The 12,724-nt window shown below is 39.3% G+C and overlaps 1 protein-coding gene across 1 annotated transcript; it reads right to left on the bottom strand.

Annotated features, from left to right (window-relative positions):
- Window positions 1–733: 733 nt before the first annotated feature.
- Window positions 734–11,496, bottom strand: efs (embryonal Fyn-associated substrate). The gene is made up of 8 exons (XM_052562096.1): window positions 11,308–11,496; window positions 10,247–10,510; window positions 7,646–9,052; window positions 7,397–7,519; window positions 4,902–5,831; window positions 4,467–4,541; window positions 3,304–3,555; window positions 734–3,056 (listed from the first exon to the last, which is right to left on the bottom strand). Exons 2-8 carry the CDS (start codon window positions 10,256–10,258, stop codon window positions 2,874–2,876), a joined length of 2,982 nt encoding a protein of 993 aa, XP_052418056.1. The 5' UTR covers window positions 10,259–10,510; window positions 11,308–11,496; the 3' UTR covers window positions 734–2,873.
- Between the last annotated feature and the right edge of the window lie 1,228 nt (window positions 11,497–12,724).

Below are 12,724 nucleotides of genomic sequence, written 5' to 3'. Positions count from 1 at the left end.
ATGAACAAAGCTTTCAGCTCTGCTCCACGCGATTTGTAGTCTGCATCCAGGATATTTAATTTACAACAACAGTTTAGAATTGCACTCATTGTGACCCCTGTGTCCTTCAAAACACAACACAAGCAGAAGCGCATGGCTTAATTCAGTTTCTAAAACCATCCTAGAATCTGTCAGTTTGCTAGTCTATCAGGATGCTCAATTGCTGGATTAGGTGGGTTTTCAGTATTGTTCACCTGGTAAAGGTTGGAAACCAGTCTGTTCACAAGATAAACCTCGACTGTTGGACTAGTTAGACCAGCAAAGGCTAATTATCACTGCAACATAATCAAGGAAACACATTTGGGACCCTTGACCACAAAACCAGCCATAAGAACCTCAAGTATATTTGTAGCAATAGCCAACAATACATTGTATGGGTCAACATTATAGATTTTTATTGTAATCATAAAAATCACTAGGATGATCATGTTCAATGAAGATATTTTGTAAAGTTTCTACCATAAATATATCCAAACGTAATTGTTGATTAGTAATATGCATTGCTAAGAATTTCATTTGGACAACATTAAAGGCAATTTTCTCAATATTTAGAATTTTTTGTTTGTTTTTTGTTGCTCCCTTTTAAAAAAAAGAGAGCGAGAAATTTGACCCTTAAGACTGGTTTGGTGGTCCATGGTCTAATTTTAAACAAGAAAAATACGACACAGGACAAAAAAACTGAAATAACCACAACTTTGTTCAGTAACAAAAATGTATTTTGAAGAATCTCAACATTTGACAAGTACCAAAGACTCCCTAAATGCAAAGTACCTGTGGAGTGTGTCTTACAAACAAAACGTCAAAATGAACATCGACATAATGTGAAGAAGCACAAAATATGCATGTCAAAAATACATTCTGGTACCAAATGAAAAGAAACATCACATTCTTAAAGCAAACTTTGAATTATTAATGCAAAGTCGCGTGAAACATCCCTGGTTATGTGTGCATATATTTCTTTAATAAGCAACTTAAAGCCATGCAGACATTTAACAAAATCAAATAAATATAACTATATAGGGCCATCAAATCTAAGCATTACTATAAGCACTTAATTTAAGAACTTAAGATAAATGAGTCTTTTGAGAGGAACGCTAGCTTGAGGACTTCTATAATTGAAATGTTTACATATACATAGTTATTTTTTTTTACAGAGGGACATGATAGCTCATTCAAAAGCATAAAATATGATGCCTGTCTGTATACCTAGATGTATACTCTGAAGTACCTGTTGAGGTGTTGTATTTGTTTCTTTACTTATCCAAGTGGTTTGTGTAGTAATACTGAAAAAGTCCACCTGATGGCACTTCGAGTCAACTAACACACCAACACCAGAGGAAAGCGTCTACATCAGCTCAGAATTCAATTCACTTGACTGGACTTTTCAGCACTTTTGAACCACTTTATAATCCACTTTATCTATTGTGATAGGACTGACAAAATAGGTAAAAACTAAAAAGGCCACTTTTTTTTTTTTTCAAAAAGGCAGTAATAAAGGGAAGGCTCCTTGAGATTTAAACTGACATTTTTCTATGGCTGAATTATTCAATCGCAAGAGCCAGTGAGTGTAAAGATGTAAACCGAACCAAAGTCGAACAGCAAGAATAACACTGATAGCATCGTACCGGTGGCCAACATGTAAATCCTGTATATAAAAAGTGGAGATGTGGGTATTTACAGAAAAAGATGGCGGAAGGAGTCATAAAAAGTGAGCTGATGCTGGAATTAACAGATGGAGGAGTGGGCCAAGATACAGAATATGAGGGTGTCTTGTAAACATTACGATACATTTATGACACCGCTATGATTTTCCAAGACAGGAGGGAAACAGGTGCATGTTTTAACATGTCTGAGCACTGTTCAATGGGTAAGATACACAAACTCAGTCTGATTAGACCCAAGCCTGTTTGAGTACAAGATACTGTAAGCACCAGCATTTCGACTGCCACTATGGAAGCTACTAGATATATATTGCCGTTTTCAGAAATGCTGCATAGCCTGTTTAAAAACAAAAACCCTGTATGATATTTATTGTGCAAGAGTTGTTGCCCAGACTGCTTCACCGTTAAGATGCCTTTGTGAGCATGTGAAAAAACCGACTGTGGGAGTGTGAGAAATATGGGAAGAAAAGATAAATGAGTGAAACAAAGAGTGTGAAGAAAGACGCTGAATGAACCTGACAGACAGGTTTATCTCTGAATCAGCATTGTGGGAAATTCTCTCCCAAAATTCAATAAATTGTTGTCTTACTCATTCAAAAAGTACCGTTTTCTTCATGTCTGTTTAAATAATCGAGCATTCCTTCTTGTTTATAGCATTTGAAACTAGGTTAGCTTTATCTGTTTTGGTTACATGTGCAGCACATCTGAAACCTCGTGGGCTGTCAAATTACTCACTTCAATCTCTATAACACCAAGGCCACTTCACATTTACAAACCAACTGAATAATTAGACCAGGTTACAAGAGCAGCCTTAAATACAGAGGATCACTTTAACCTCATGGACGTCAATATGGTTAAGGGGACAAAATAAAGCTATTAAAATGTGCCTGAGGTTACAAACATCTTCAAACAAAACATCCATCAATAAGTTATTAAAACCTGTAAGTGTGCTTGGCACCACAAAAAAGGGGGAAAAAGATATAGAGACCAGTATAAAGTGTAAAAACCAACACAGGCAAGCAGATACACTCCAACATATACTCACCAACTGTTTGATCATTTTATCACTGTTGAACTAACACAAGCAGTGACACACTTCTGATGAATCTTCAAAAAATGGTAATAATAAGGCATTCCACTGAGAAAACAAGGTTAAACCGCCCACAAATAACATCAAGATATCTCAGCTAATCGCTGCAAAAGCCCAGAGAAGCCAGCTGCATGCTGGGATAGATCAGCTACTCTGTCCACCATTTCTTGCGTAGCAGGGACCGAAGGATAATTCTGGGCTGCACCCTTAGTTGCCACAACAACAGCCTTCAGAGCTTGGCAGAGGCGTCCACTGGAGGTGGTGACCTGAGGAGACAAACAGTGTCTGTGTGTGAATGCATTTAAATAATGTCACCTGCTTATAACATCATCGCTGGAAACTGAGCCGTCAACATGTTTACCAAACGCTTGTCCACTTCATGCTGACTATTGCCCATGGGTTAGCAACCGTGAATCAAAATTTGATTTGTTGTGGCATGAATCATTAAGTTCATTCACTGGTAATCAAGAATTTGTGAAATAACATTTCTAACCAGAGTATCTATGTTCTAACCTTTGCTCTGAGGTCTGAAGAGCTGAGTAGCCGTGCAAGTGTATCCCCAATAAAGACAAGTTTGTGTGCGGTTACAATGAGACTTTTCCCCCTGGAAACGAAGACTCGGGGTGGTTGGTTCCCTTGGACACTTGTGAACAGAGAATCCATTGCATCGGCCAGGCAAGAGAGATGAGAGAGACTTTGGGAGGAGTAGAAAGAGAGTAGCTCTGAATCCTCTAGAGACAGAGAGACTTGAGGTGATGGACTCATCTGGAAAGAAACATAAGTAGAAGTTATTCCTACTAATGCACAAATGACATAGACCCTAGCCTCCTTGATGCCTAAAATAGCGTAATTAGAAGCCTACATCTGGCATTTCAGTGTGTTATACTTAAAGTTTAATTACGCTGAGTTTGTCATTTGGAGTAGTTTAACTATGACTTAATGAATGAGCTCTGTTTCGAGTTGAATTCCTGCAAAATGTAGAAAATATGTCTTGAATGTACATGTTTATAGTTCAAATATTGTCATTTTTATATCACTGAACTTGTTAAGAAAAACTGTGAGTACAGATCAAAGATATATACATTTATGCATGTACAAATTCAAATAAAAATGTTTTTAAGTAGTTTTTTGCTCCGGAAGTCTGGATTTATTTGATTAAAAATCCAGTCAATCATTAAAGTAATACAATTTAAAACAACTCTTTCCTATTTTAATATATTTTAAAATTTAGTTTTTTCCTGTGATTGCAAAGCTGAATCTATAACAGCCATTACTCCAGTGTCACATGACCCTTCAGAAATCATTCTGATATGCTGATCTGGCGCTCTTTAGTATCACTTCTTATTATAATCAATGTTAAAACAGCAGTCCTTCTTGTTATTTTTTGTGTAAATTGAGATAAATGTATTTCTGGATCCTTTGATGTATAGAAAGTTCAAAAGAACAGAATTTACACGTAAATATTAACTGTCACTTTTTATTAATATAGTGTATCCTCGCTGAATTAAATTATTTATTCTTTTTTTTTATCTCAATGAAACCAAACTTTTAAATGGTAGTGAACTGAGTAGATTGCAAAGTTTGATCCAAATCAGTCAGCAATGGTGTCTGATTAAGGTACTATTTAAGTGTTACTATCTTTCTGCAAAGGCTTTTCTAGTGTTTAAAAGACTTACTTTATTATCAGTTGTGGTGATAAGCTGTGAAGAACTGTGCTCTGTATGGGTGTCTGGGGGAGGCTCTGGCTTCCCCTAAAACAGAGCAACAAAAATCTAAACGTCCACAAAAAGAGAACTGCAGACCAGAGAAAAGTTTCAACAAAGACCAATACAGGCACCAAAACACGAACAGACAGTAAAAAGAGAAGTATTCAACACATAAATACCAAGTTGGCGTGAAAGTTACTTTGTTACGGTAACTGATGTTTTTGTTTGATAAGTACAATGCTTCAAGCTTCTGCCTGATAAACACTTTTGTTCATCCTTAAATAAAAACTGACACAATAATATTAGAGTGTAATGAACATTTTCTCTTTTTATGTTTGTATGCTCTAGTTTACGGCATTATATCCATCCACACTCCACAATCTTTTTATAAAACAGGTGTCTAACCTGCAGTTTGACGTATCCCACACTATCACCTACAGGATATGATGGCGGTGGTGTAGGAGTCAGGCCGATTCCTGCATACTCATTCCCTTGGTCCTCATCCTCCATTCTTCCCACAGTCGGGGCTAAAGAAACAGGTGCCGGGGCCATAGGGAAGGCAGGGGCTGGCGGAGGAGGCAGCGGTCGTTCCTGGATCCAGCTGCCCTTCCGTGATCCCATGTCCCCTGTGATTGGTTTGACCTCTGCCACCGGCAAAGCAGGAAGAGGTCTCCGGGACAGAGACTCCTGGGAAGGTAAACGAGGCCGTGCTTGACTCTGTAAAAGAGAGATGGAGTCTTCAAGGGCACAGCGGACCATCGTGAGCAGACCGTCGGCTGGAGGGGCAGTGCCACACACCGAAAGGGCAGGAAGGAGGTCAGAGAGACGGGACCAAGCCTGCTGGAGAACAGGAGGAATATCACCAACATGCCCAGCCTTCCAGACAGAAAGGATCTCAGCCAATGCAGAGGCTAGGTCTCGGGATGGGGTGGTGGCGACAGAGGCGGCGGTCAGAGCAGACTGGACTAGAGCCGAAAGAGATGCTTTCCACTGGATGTCCCCGGAGCCGGTGCTTGACACAGATAAACGGCATGTTGGGATTTCCAGAGTGAGGGCAGGCATGTCATAGATGCCTCCATCAGGTTCAGACACATCTTCGGAGGTTAAGTCTTGCTTTCTAGGACTGGAAATCGAATAGGTACGTCCATTTCCCACAGTCTCTGCAGTTAATCCCGGCATTTCGCTTGCCTCCAAGGGTAAACCAGGAAGACTGGGAACACTGTACACATCCTCATCCCCTGCATCTCCAGCCGCAGCAGCTGATCCTGGAATGTTGTAGGTTTGCTGCTGATGGTCAGAGGAGGAATTCAGGGCCAGAGTGGGAACATCATAAATCTGAAAGATATGAAAGTGTTACTCACTGTTTACTAATTCATAAAGCGTTACAAAAGATTTTGGAACCATGACTCCATTCAGCTGTGCAAATTGTGCCATAAAGCATGAATCAAGCTTTTTTATGACTGTTATGTGGGAGTCTCCGCTACTGTTCAATTTAAGACTGAAAAAATAGTGCATCATACACTAAACAACTGAGGATCACACACTACTTAACTGTCAAGTAATTCTGAACAGACTCATTCCTAAATGTGACTTGTTGCTAGGAGATGCATGACAAATAAAAACAACATGTGTTTCATAATCAATTAAAAATATTAAACAAGCTTGATACAGTCTGAAGCTAAAAAGTCTGTGCTTTTCATACACTACAGGATTTTGGATGAAATATGTAAACTCTGCCGGAATCAGTAAGACTAATTTGCCATGTGACTGGTTCCACTTTGACACTGAGTAATAGTAATAATAATAGTAATATATATGGATTAAGAGCAAAAATCCCCTAGAAAACATGATTATACATCCGCTACATTTATTTACAGTTGATTCTCTTTCCACAAGCACCAAAATCCATTGCTGAGGATTCAGTGAGGATTAATAAGAAAAATGAGAGAGGGAAAGGGGAGAGAAAGATTGTGGGTGGAGGGCTTGAATAGAGCCACACGGGTCTGGCTGATCTGCCCAACCCGACAGACTGCTGTGACTTGTGTGAACAAGAGAAAAGTGTTACATGCCATTAGCTCATAGAAGAAAAAAGGTGTGGTTTAAAAAAGCAAAGGAATAGGAGAGGAGTGTGAGAATGAGACACAGAGAACAAGAAAAACAACAAGAGGAAAAACAAAGGAGAGATCATGTGAAAATTAGGAGATTGTATGTAAATGTATAAAACCTCTGATATTTAAAAGTAGATGATCTTTTTAGCAATTTAATTTCAAAAACACATTCTTTTGAACTTTCGATTCATCGAAGAATTCTGAACAGTGAAATTAAGAACTTTTCTTTAGCATCAAAAAAGCTTATTGAAATGATTTCTGAAGGATCATGCGACATTGAAGACTGTCTGCTGAAAATTCAGCTTTGTGTCATAGGAATAAATTATATTTTAAAATACATTAAAAAGGAAGACAACTAATTAAAACTTTAATGATATTCGACAATGTTAATGTTTTGATTATGTATTTTTTTATCAAATAAATGCAGCCTTGCCTAACATAAGATACTCCAAACTGTTGGAAACAGTAGTGAAGACACATTGCATTAGTATTTGATACCAATCAAACTAATGAGCATTGGTAACACAGTGGCTCATGATCAACCTCAATGTACTACTTTAAATGTGTGGTAGTCCAAAAGAAATACGAGAGCTATGAAAGGAGGCATGATTTTCAGCGAATAAAAACGTAGGTTCTGGTCTGTTCCTCACACAGATCTATCATATGCCTTCCTAAGACATTGCATGGATAATTCTATTGTGCTTTTCGCCTAATTTTTTTTTTCAGGTAGACAACCTCTGAGAGCAAGATCAACATTCTGCCTTGCATTTGCTTTTGTGTTTGATTTCTTACCTCTGAGCCGTGGTCGGTGTGTAGTGGTACAGCGCGAGGGGTGTTATAGATCCCATCATCCTCCTCAGACGGCACTGCAGGAATTGGACGCTGCCACCTATTTGTAGGAGGTGTATCATACACCTGAGGAACACAGGGATAAGCATTAAACATTGCATACTCTCCATTATTTCCTCAGAGAAATAACCTCCGTCTTCTGCAGAACTGGAACCTATTACTTTTTTCCAATCAAGTTCTCATTTATCTCACCTCCTCATCCTGAGAACTTGCACTCTCTCTCTTGGTCACTGTTTCACTGTTCTTCTTCATCTCATCCACTTGCATGTGTCCAGTTTTACTTCCCTGTCTCTCTTCCTCCAGCATGTTTGTCTGCGAGGGTACAGGGTTGGCCTGGAGAACAGGGTGGGTGATTGGAACCGAGTTAGACTGAGGTAAATCCTTCCTGGTCACACTTCTAACAGGGGGTGCTGGAGGAGGTGGTTTGCGACCAAAATTTGGGGACCCCGGTACTCCTGACTTTCCTGCCCTGGCGAGTAGAGGGGATTCTCTCAGGCCACCCTGGGCCAGTTTTCCTCGACCAACTGGAGGAGTTGAAGTACCACCCTTTAGGGGTCCTCGGGCCGGGGGAGGTGTCTGCTTCAGATTCTGGCCTGGGGTTGAGGCTCCAGACACTCCTACAGTTCCAGCGGGGTGTTTGCGGTCAGATTGAGGGGTCCTGGATATGGCACCTCCAGGTGGGGTTGGGGTTTGGTACATCCCTGGGGCATCCTGGCCAGTCTTACTCTGAGAAGGACTAATTATAGAAGATGGGCTGCTTTTAGGTATCATCCCATCTGTAAGTCTTGAAGTCATTCCCGATACACACTGTCCTGCCACTGGGGCACCACTTGTCGGAGTCTGATATAAATTCTCACTGGTCAACGCAGCGACAGCTGGTCTAGGCACCAAGTAGCATCCATCAGAATTACCAGCCCCTGCATCCCGTGGACTTAAATACTTAGCCTCCCCTGCTGTTTCAGCTGCAGACCTGGGAACAGCACTTGGAGTCAGGTACACTGAATCGGATGTCAGTGCACCTTGTGATCTGTGCTGTGCTGCCACTGGCGCAGGTGAGGTGGGAGTCTGGTAGAGGGTCCCTGACTCGTCACCCCGTCCTCTAAGTGAGGGTGAGCGGGGTCGTGCCGCCACAGCCACATCCCCCCAGTCCGGACGAGGCCTGGTTCCAGAACTAGAATGTGATCGTGGTCTTCCTCCATCAGAGTGACGCAGCTCTCCAGACCTGGCTGGGACAGGAGCAGTCCCAGGGCTCTGGTACACCCCTTCAGCTACGCTGGGTGGTGAGAGATACACCCCATCTGGATCGTCAGTGCTCAGTCCATTCACCCTGCTCTGCTGGCTAGTCGATAGACGGACCGAGTCCACACTAGGAGCTCGTCGGGGATCTGTACCTGTGCTTGTAGCCGGAGTCTGAGCAGTTTTGAGGAGGCGTAAACGGTTGGCGGGGGCAATTCCTTGGCGGCCATGTAGGGAGCAAAGCCACCATCCTGGTCCGCCATCCTGCTCCTGGTCCAGAACCATCAGGATATCACCTTTGCGAAACGCTAACTCCTCTGGGCTTTCAGCAGCATTGTCAAAAAGTGCCTTTGCAAGCACCGTCTACAAGACAGTAAAAAACTACTTATCAGGAAAAGGAGAAGAAACTAAACAAAGTTTTAAATAAAACCGATAAAGACATAAATCACCTCTGGACTAGCTTATTTTTTAGTCTAGCTTTCTAGTAAACCTAGCACTTTACTATTTGACTACTGCTGGATCTGTGATGAATTGCTCAGGTTCTTCTACTGTAATTTGCTTCGGATTAAAGCATCTGTTAAATGCATGAATGTAAATGTAAATGCGACAAAGGCAGCAAAACATAATAAATTCCTGCAATGTCCTTCAATGGGAATAGGCAAGGACAGCAATATATTTCACTGGACTGCTAGCAACAATGTAATTCAATTGTTGTTTAAAGACAATGTACTCAGTTAAACTGAATTAATTTGAGCCTTCAACTAACATTCAGCTGCATTGTCTTAGTAAGGGAAATCAAAAAAGGAAATAAATAGAGGATCTAACCTGGCCACTTCAACCAGGTTCATCAACCTGTGTGACCAAAACAGTTTGTTTCCCCATTTACTTAACAAACAGAACTACCACATCATCACAACAACACAAGGACGATGAAGGCTATGGCCAACGCCAAAAAACCCTAAGTCTCATAGCTTTAGCATTTAAAGAACACACAAATATGGCTTAGATTAAGAAGCTTAAAAGATGGTCAGTGCATAGCAATTTAATTGCTGACCTAAATTCTTGTCATACATAGAGCCTACAAAAGAACTGCTCATTTAAATGCCTCTGAAAAGGGCAGTGCTTATGAGCTGTACAGTTAGGAGTGAGTGACGTTATGAATTTAATGGGTTGCCTCAAGGTCTTCTGTATTCAGGACACCACACTTCTGCCTTCATGGGTAAATCAATATTGATAGAGAGAATGCATAAGTAAGGGCAGAGGTCTGTGATTAAGGGAGAGAGAGAATTAGTGATTAAGGGAAAGAGGCGCTGAGTTGATGATAATGAGGAAGACTAGTGGGGGTGGGGCTCAACATCTGTCCCCCAGTTTTAGGGCCTTTTGTCATCTCCTTTTCTACCTCTAAATTTCCCTTTCATTCTCTCATTCCCCCGAGGGGATGTGGTGCTCTGAGGCAAGCTGAGCCCCGGCTCCCCCTCCTCCATATTAGCAGTGGATATGAATATTAAGGACTGGACAGCAGAGAGTGTTTTACAGTGCTGACTTGCACACACTTACCGAGAGGGACATGATTGAAGCTGGTTCTCCGCAGTTTTTGGATGTGTTAATTCCACATGGGCTCACCACACAAACTGTATCCTGTTCACATGTGCACTGTGTGACTCATCTGCATGTTTTGCAGATCTGGTTTTCCATTAACCTGAACTGTGCAGTGGCGGTAAATACGATGATCCAAAAAAGATTAATTTCTCAAAACCATGATTGTCGTCCTTTGCATTCTGTGATTTTCATCACATCTGTCAGTTGCCGCACATATTGAACCTAGAGGATCAAAATAAAGGCATTTTAGATTAATCTTAATAGTATAGTAGTAGTGTGTTAGTAATACAGAGTTCATTCTCAGTCAGTTGCAGCAGCTAAACTTGTCAGACCAGCTGTGGGGCTCCACCAAAAAAGATCTTATTTCATGGGAATTTGGCTGTTAACTTTTAATTACAGCTATAATGTGGTATTTAAATCTGCCCACCCTTACTGGACAGAGGATTTTTATAACTTAGTAATTATGAGTTAACATAAGTGAAGACGTTTTTTATGTTTATTTCTTGTTTATAAAGTTTTTTTTTTTTTTCAGTTTAAAGGAATGAAACATAAAATCATTTCAGTAGCTGTGGCACAGCCGCCTGCTAAAGGCTAGGACACTGGCCCTTTGATAATATGGTTATATTTATTTTTATTTATTAAAAAGATGGCAAATTATAATCATATCTACCTAGCGTATTTCAAGAAATTTTGCTAAATTAAACCACACCAGGCTGCAACAGAAAAAAAAATCACAGTCCTAAGCCACGTTTCGTTTTCCATCCAATACATCTCAAGGTTTCTTTTATGCAGTAGAACCCCAATGAGACAAACAGAGGAATAAATAAATGAATAAATAAAATAAAGAAAACAAGAAAAACCCGAATTCTCCGGATAAACCAGTGCAAAAGGCATTAGGCATATAAATAACGTTCTTTCAAAAAACGGGTTGCATTTTAATTCAGTCACAAAGACGCAAACAAGCGGCGATCAGCCAGTGTAACAGCCTACGTTAACTAAATATGAAATGCTCGTCTTACCGTTCACATGTCTAGAAAAATCATCTGGAAAAACAAAAGTAGGAGTCAAACGTCGCAAATCATATATTCTCAAAAGACTGCAATGCACGGCTGTTGTTTTTCTTCTCTTTCTTTGGGGATACACGTCTCGCTCCGCCAGGCTTCGCCCTGCCCTGGCCTTCTTGGTTTTGAATTACAGTTGAGCGCATATGGTCGCTCCCCCTCATTGTGCCCAACACAGCACGATTCCTACAGCGCTTCACGCCCTCTAGTGGAGGACTCACTCTATCTATCTATCTATCTATCTATCTATCTATCTATCTATCTATCTATCTATCTATCTATCTATCTATCTATCTATCTATCTATCTATCTATCTATCTATCTATCTATCTATCTATCTATCTATCTATCATTTGTTTTTAGATACATTTTCAAATGCTGCTTGTGGTTACAGCTGCCTCTAATGTAAACTTCTGACCAATTTCACATTAAAAAAACTACACAGACTAGGAATTTACTCTTGTAAATTTCTTAGGATGTTTCTGTCAGATCAGAGAAAAGACAAAAAAAAAATTGCAAATGCAAAAAATAATAATAATAATAATGATTTATTGAATTTACTAATCGTTTTAAGGTAAGAGGTTGCGATTAATTTATTTTAGCCACATTTAAATAAACTAATTTATTTGACTAACTTTCAACTAAGTTTATTTAAATGTAGCTAAAATAAATAGTTTGCAACCACTTACAAAAAAAAAAAAAAAAAAAATATATATATATATATATATATATATATATATATACATATACATATACATATATATATATATATATATATATATATATATATATATATACATATATATATATATATACATATATATATATATATATATATATATATATATATATATATATATATATATATATATATATATATATATATATATATATATATATATATATATCTAGACTGAAAATGTTTAGCATAATAAATGTCATATTATCTGAGATAGACACCTTGAACAACAGGAACTGCACTGAACAAACACAAAGCTTTGTTACAGAACAAAAGGACAGGGTCGATGCCAAGGTTTCTGATAGTGCTGTTTAAATATTTGTTGACCTCACAAAGTGCAAGTGATCAGGAAAGCACTTTTCTGTTCAGCTCCAACCATATCCTATTTTTACTAAAAGCACCACTGCAATAATCAAATTAAATGCAAAACCAGCAAAATAAAATACTTAACTAATATATTAGGTGGATTTTTAAGAATGAGTGGTTGATTAATTTTAATAAATAAATTAATTAATATTCCTTGAGACTAGCATCTTCCTCCAGAGGGCGCGTGAGGGCTCAGATGGATCAGAGAGTTGATTCCTCCACTGAACGATATTACATTTTTGGGGGGTATATTTGTACACTAAAATGTAA

The sequence above is a fragment of the Carassius gibelio genome, chromosome B7 (assembly GCF_023724105.1).
Source record: "Carassius gibelio isolate Cgi1373 ecotype wild population from Czech Republic chromosome B7, carGib1.2-hapl.c, whole genome shotgun sequence".
Classification (NCBI taxonomy): Eukaryota; Metazoa; Chordata; class Actinopteri; order Cypriniformes; family Cyprinidae; genus Carassius; species Carassius gibelio.
Note: the sequence above shows the minus strand (reverse complement) of the source record. Positions and strands in the feature narration are given on the sequence as shown.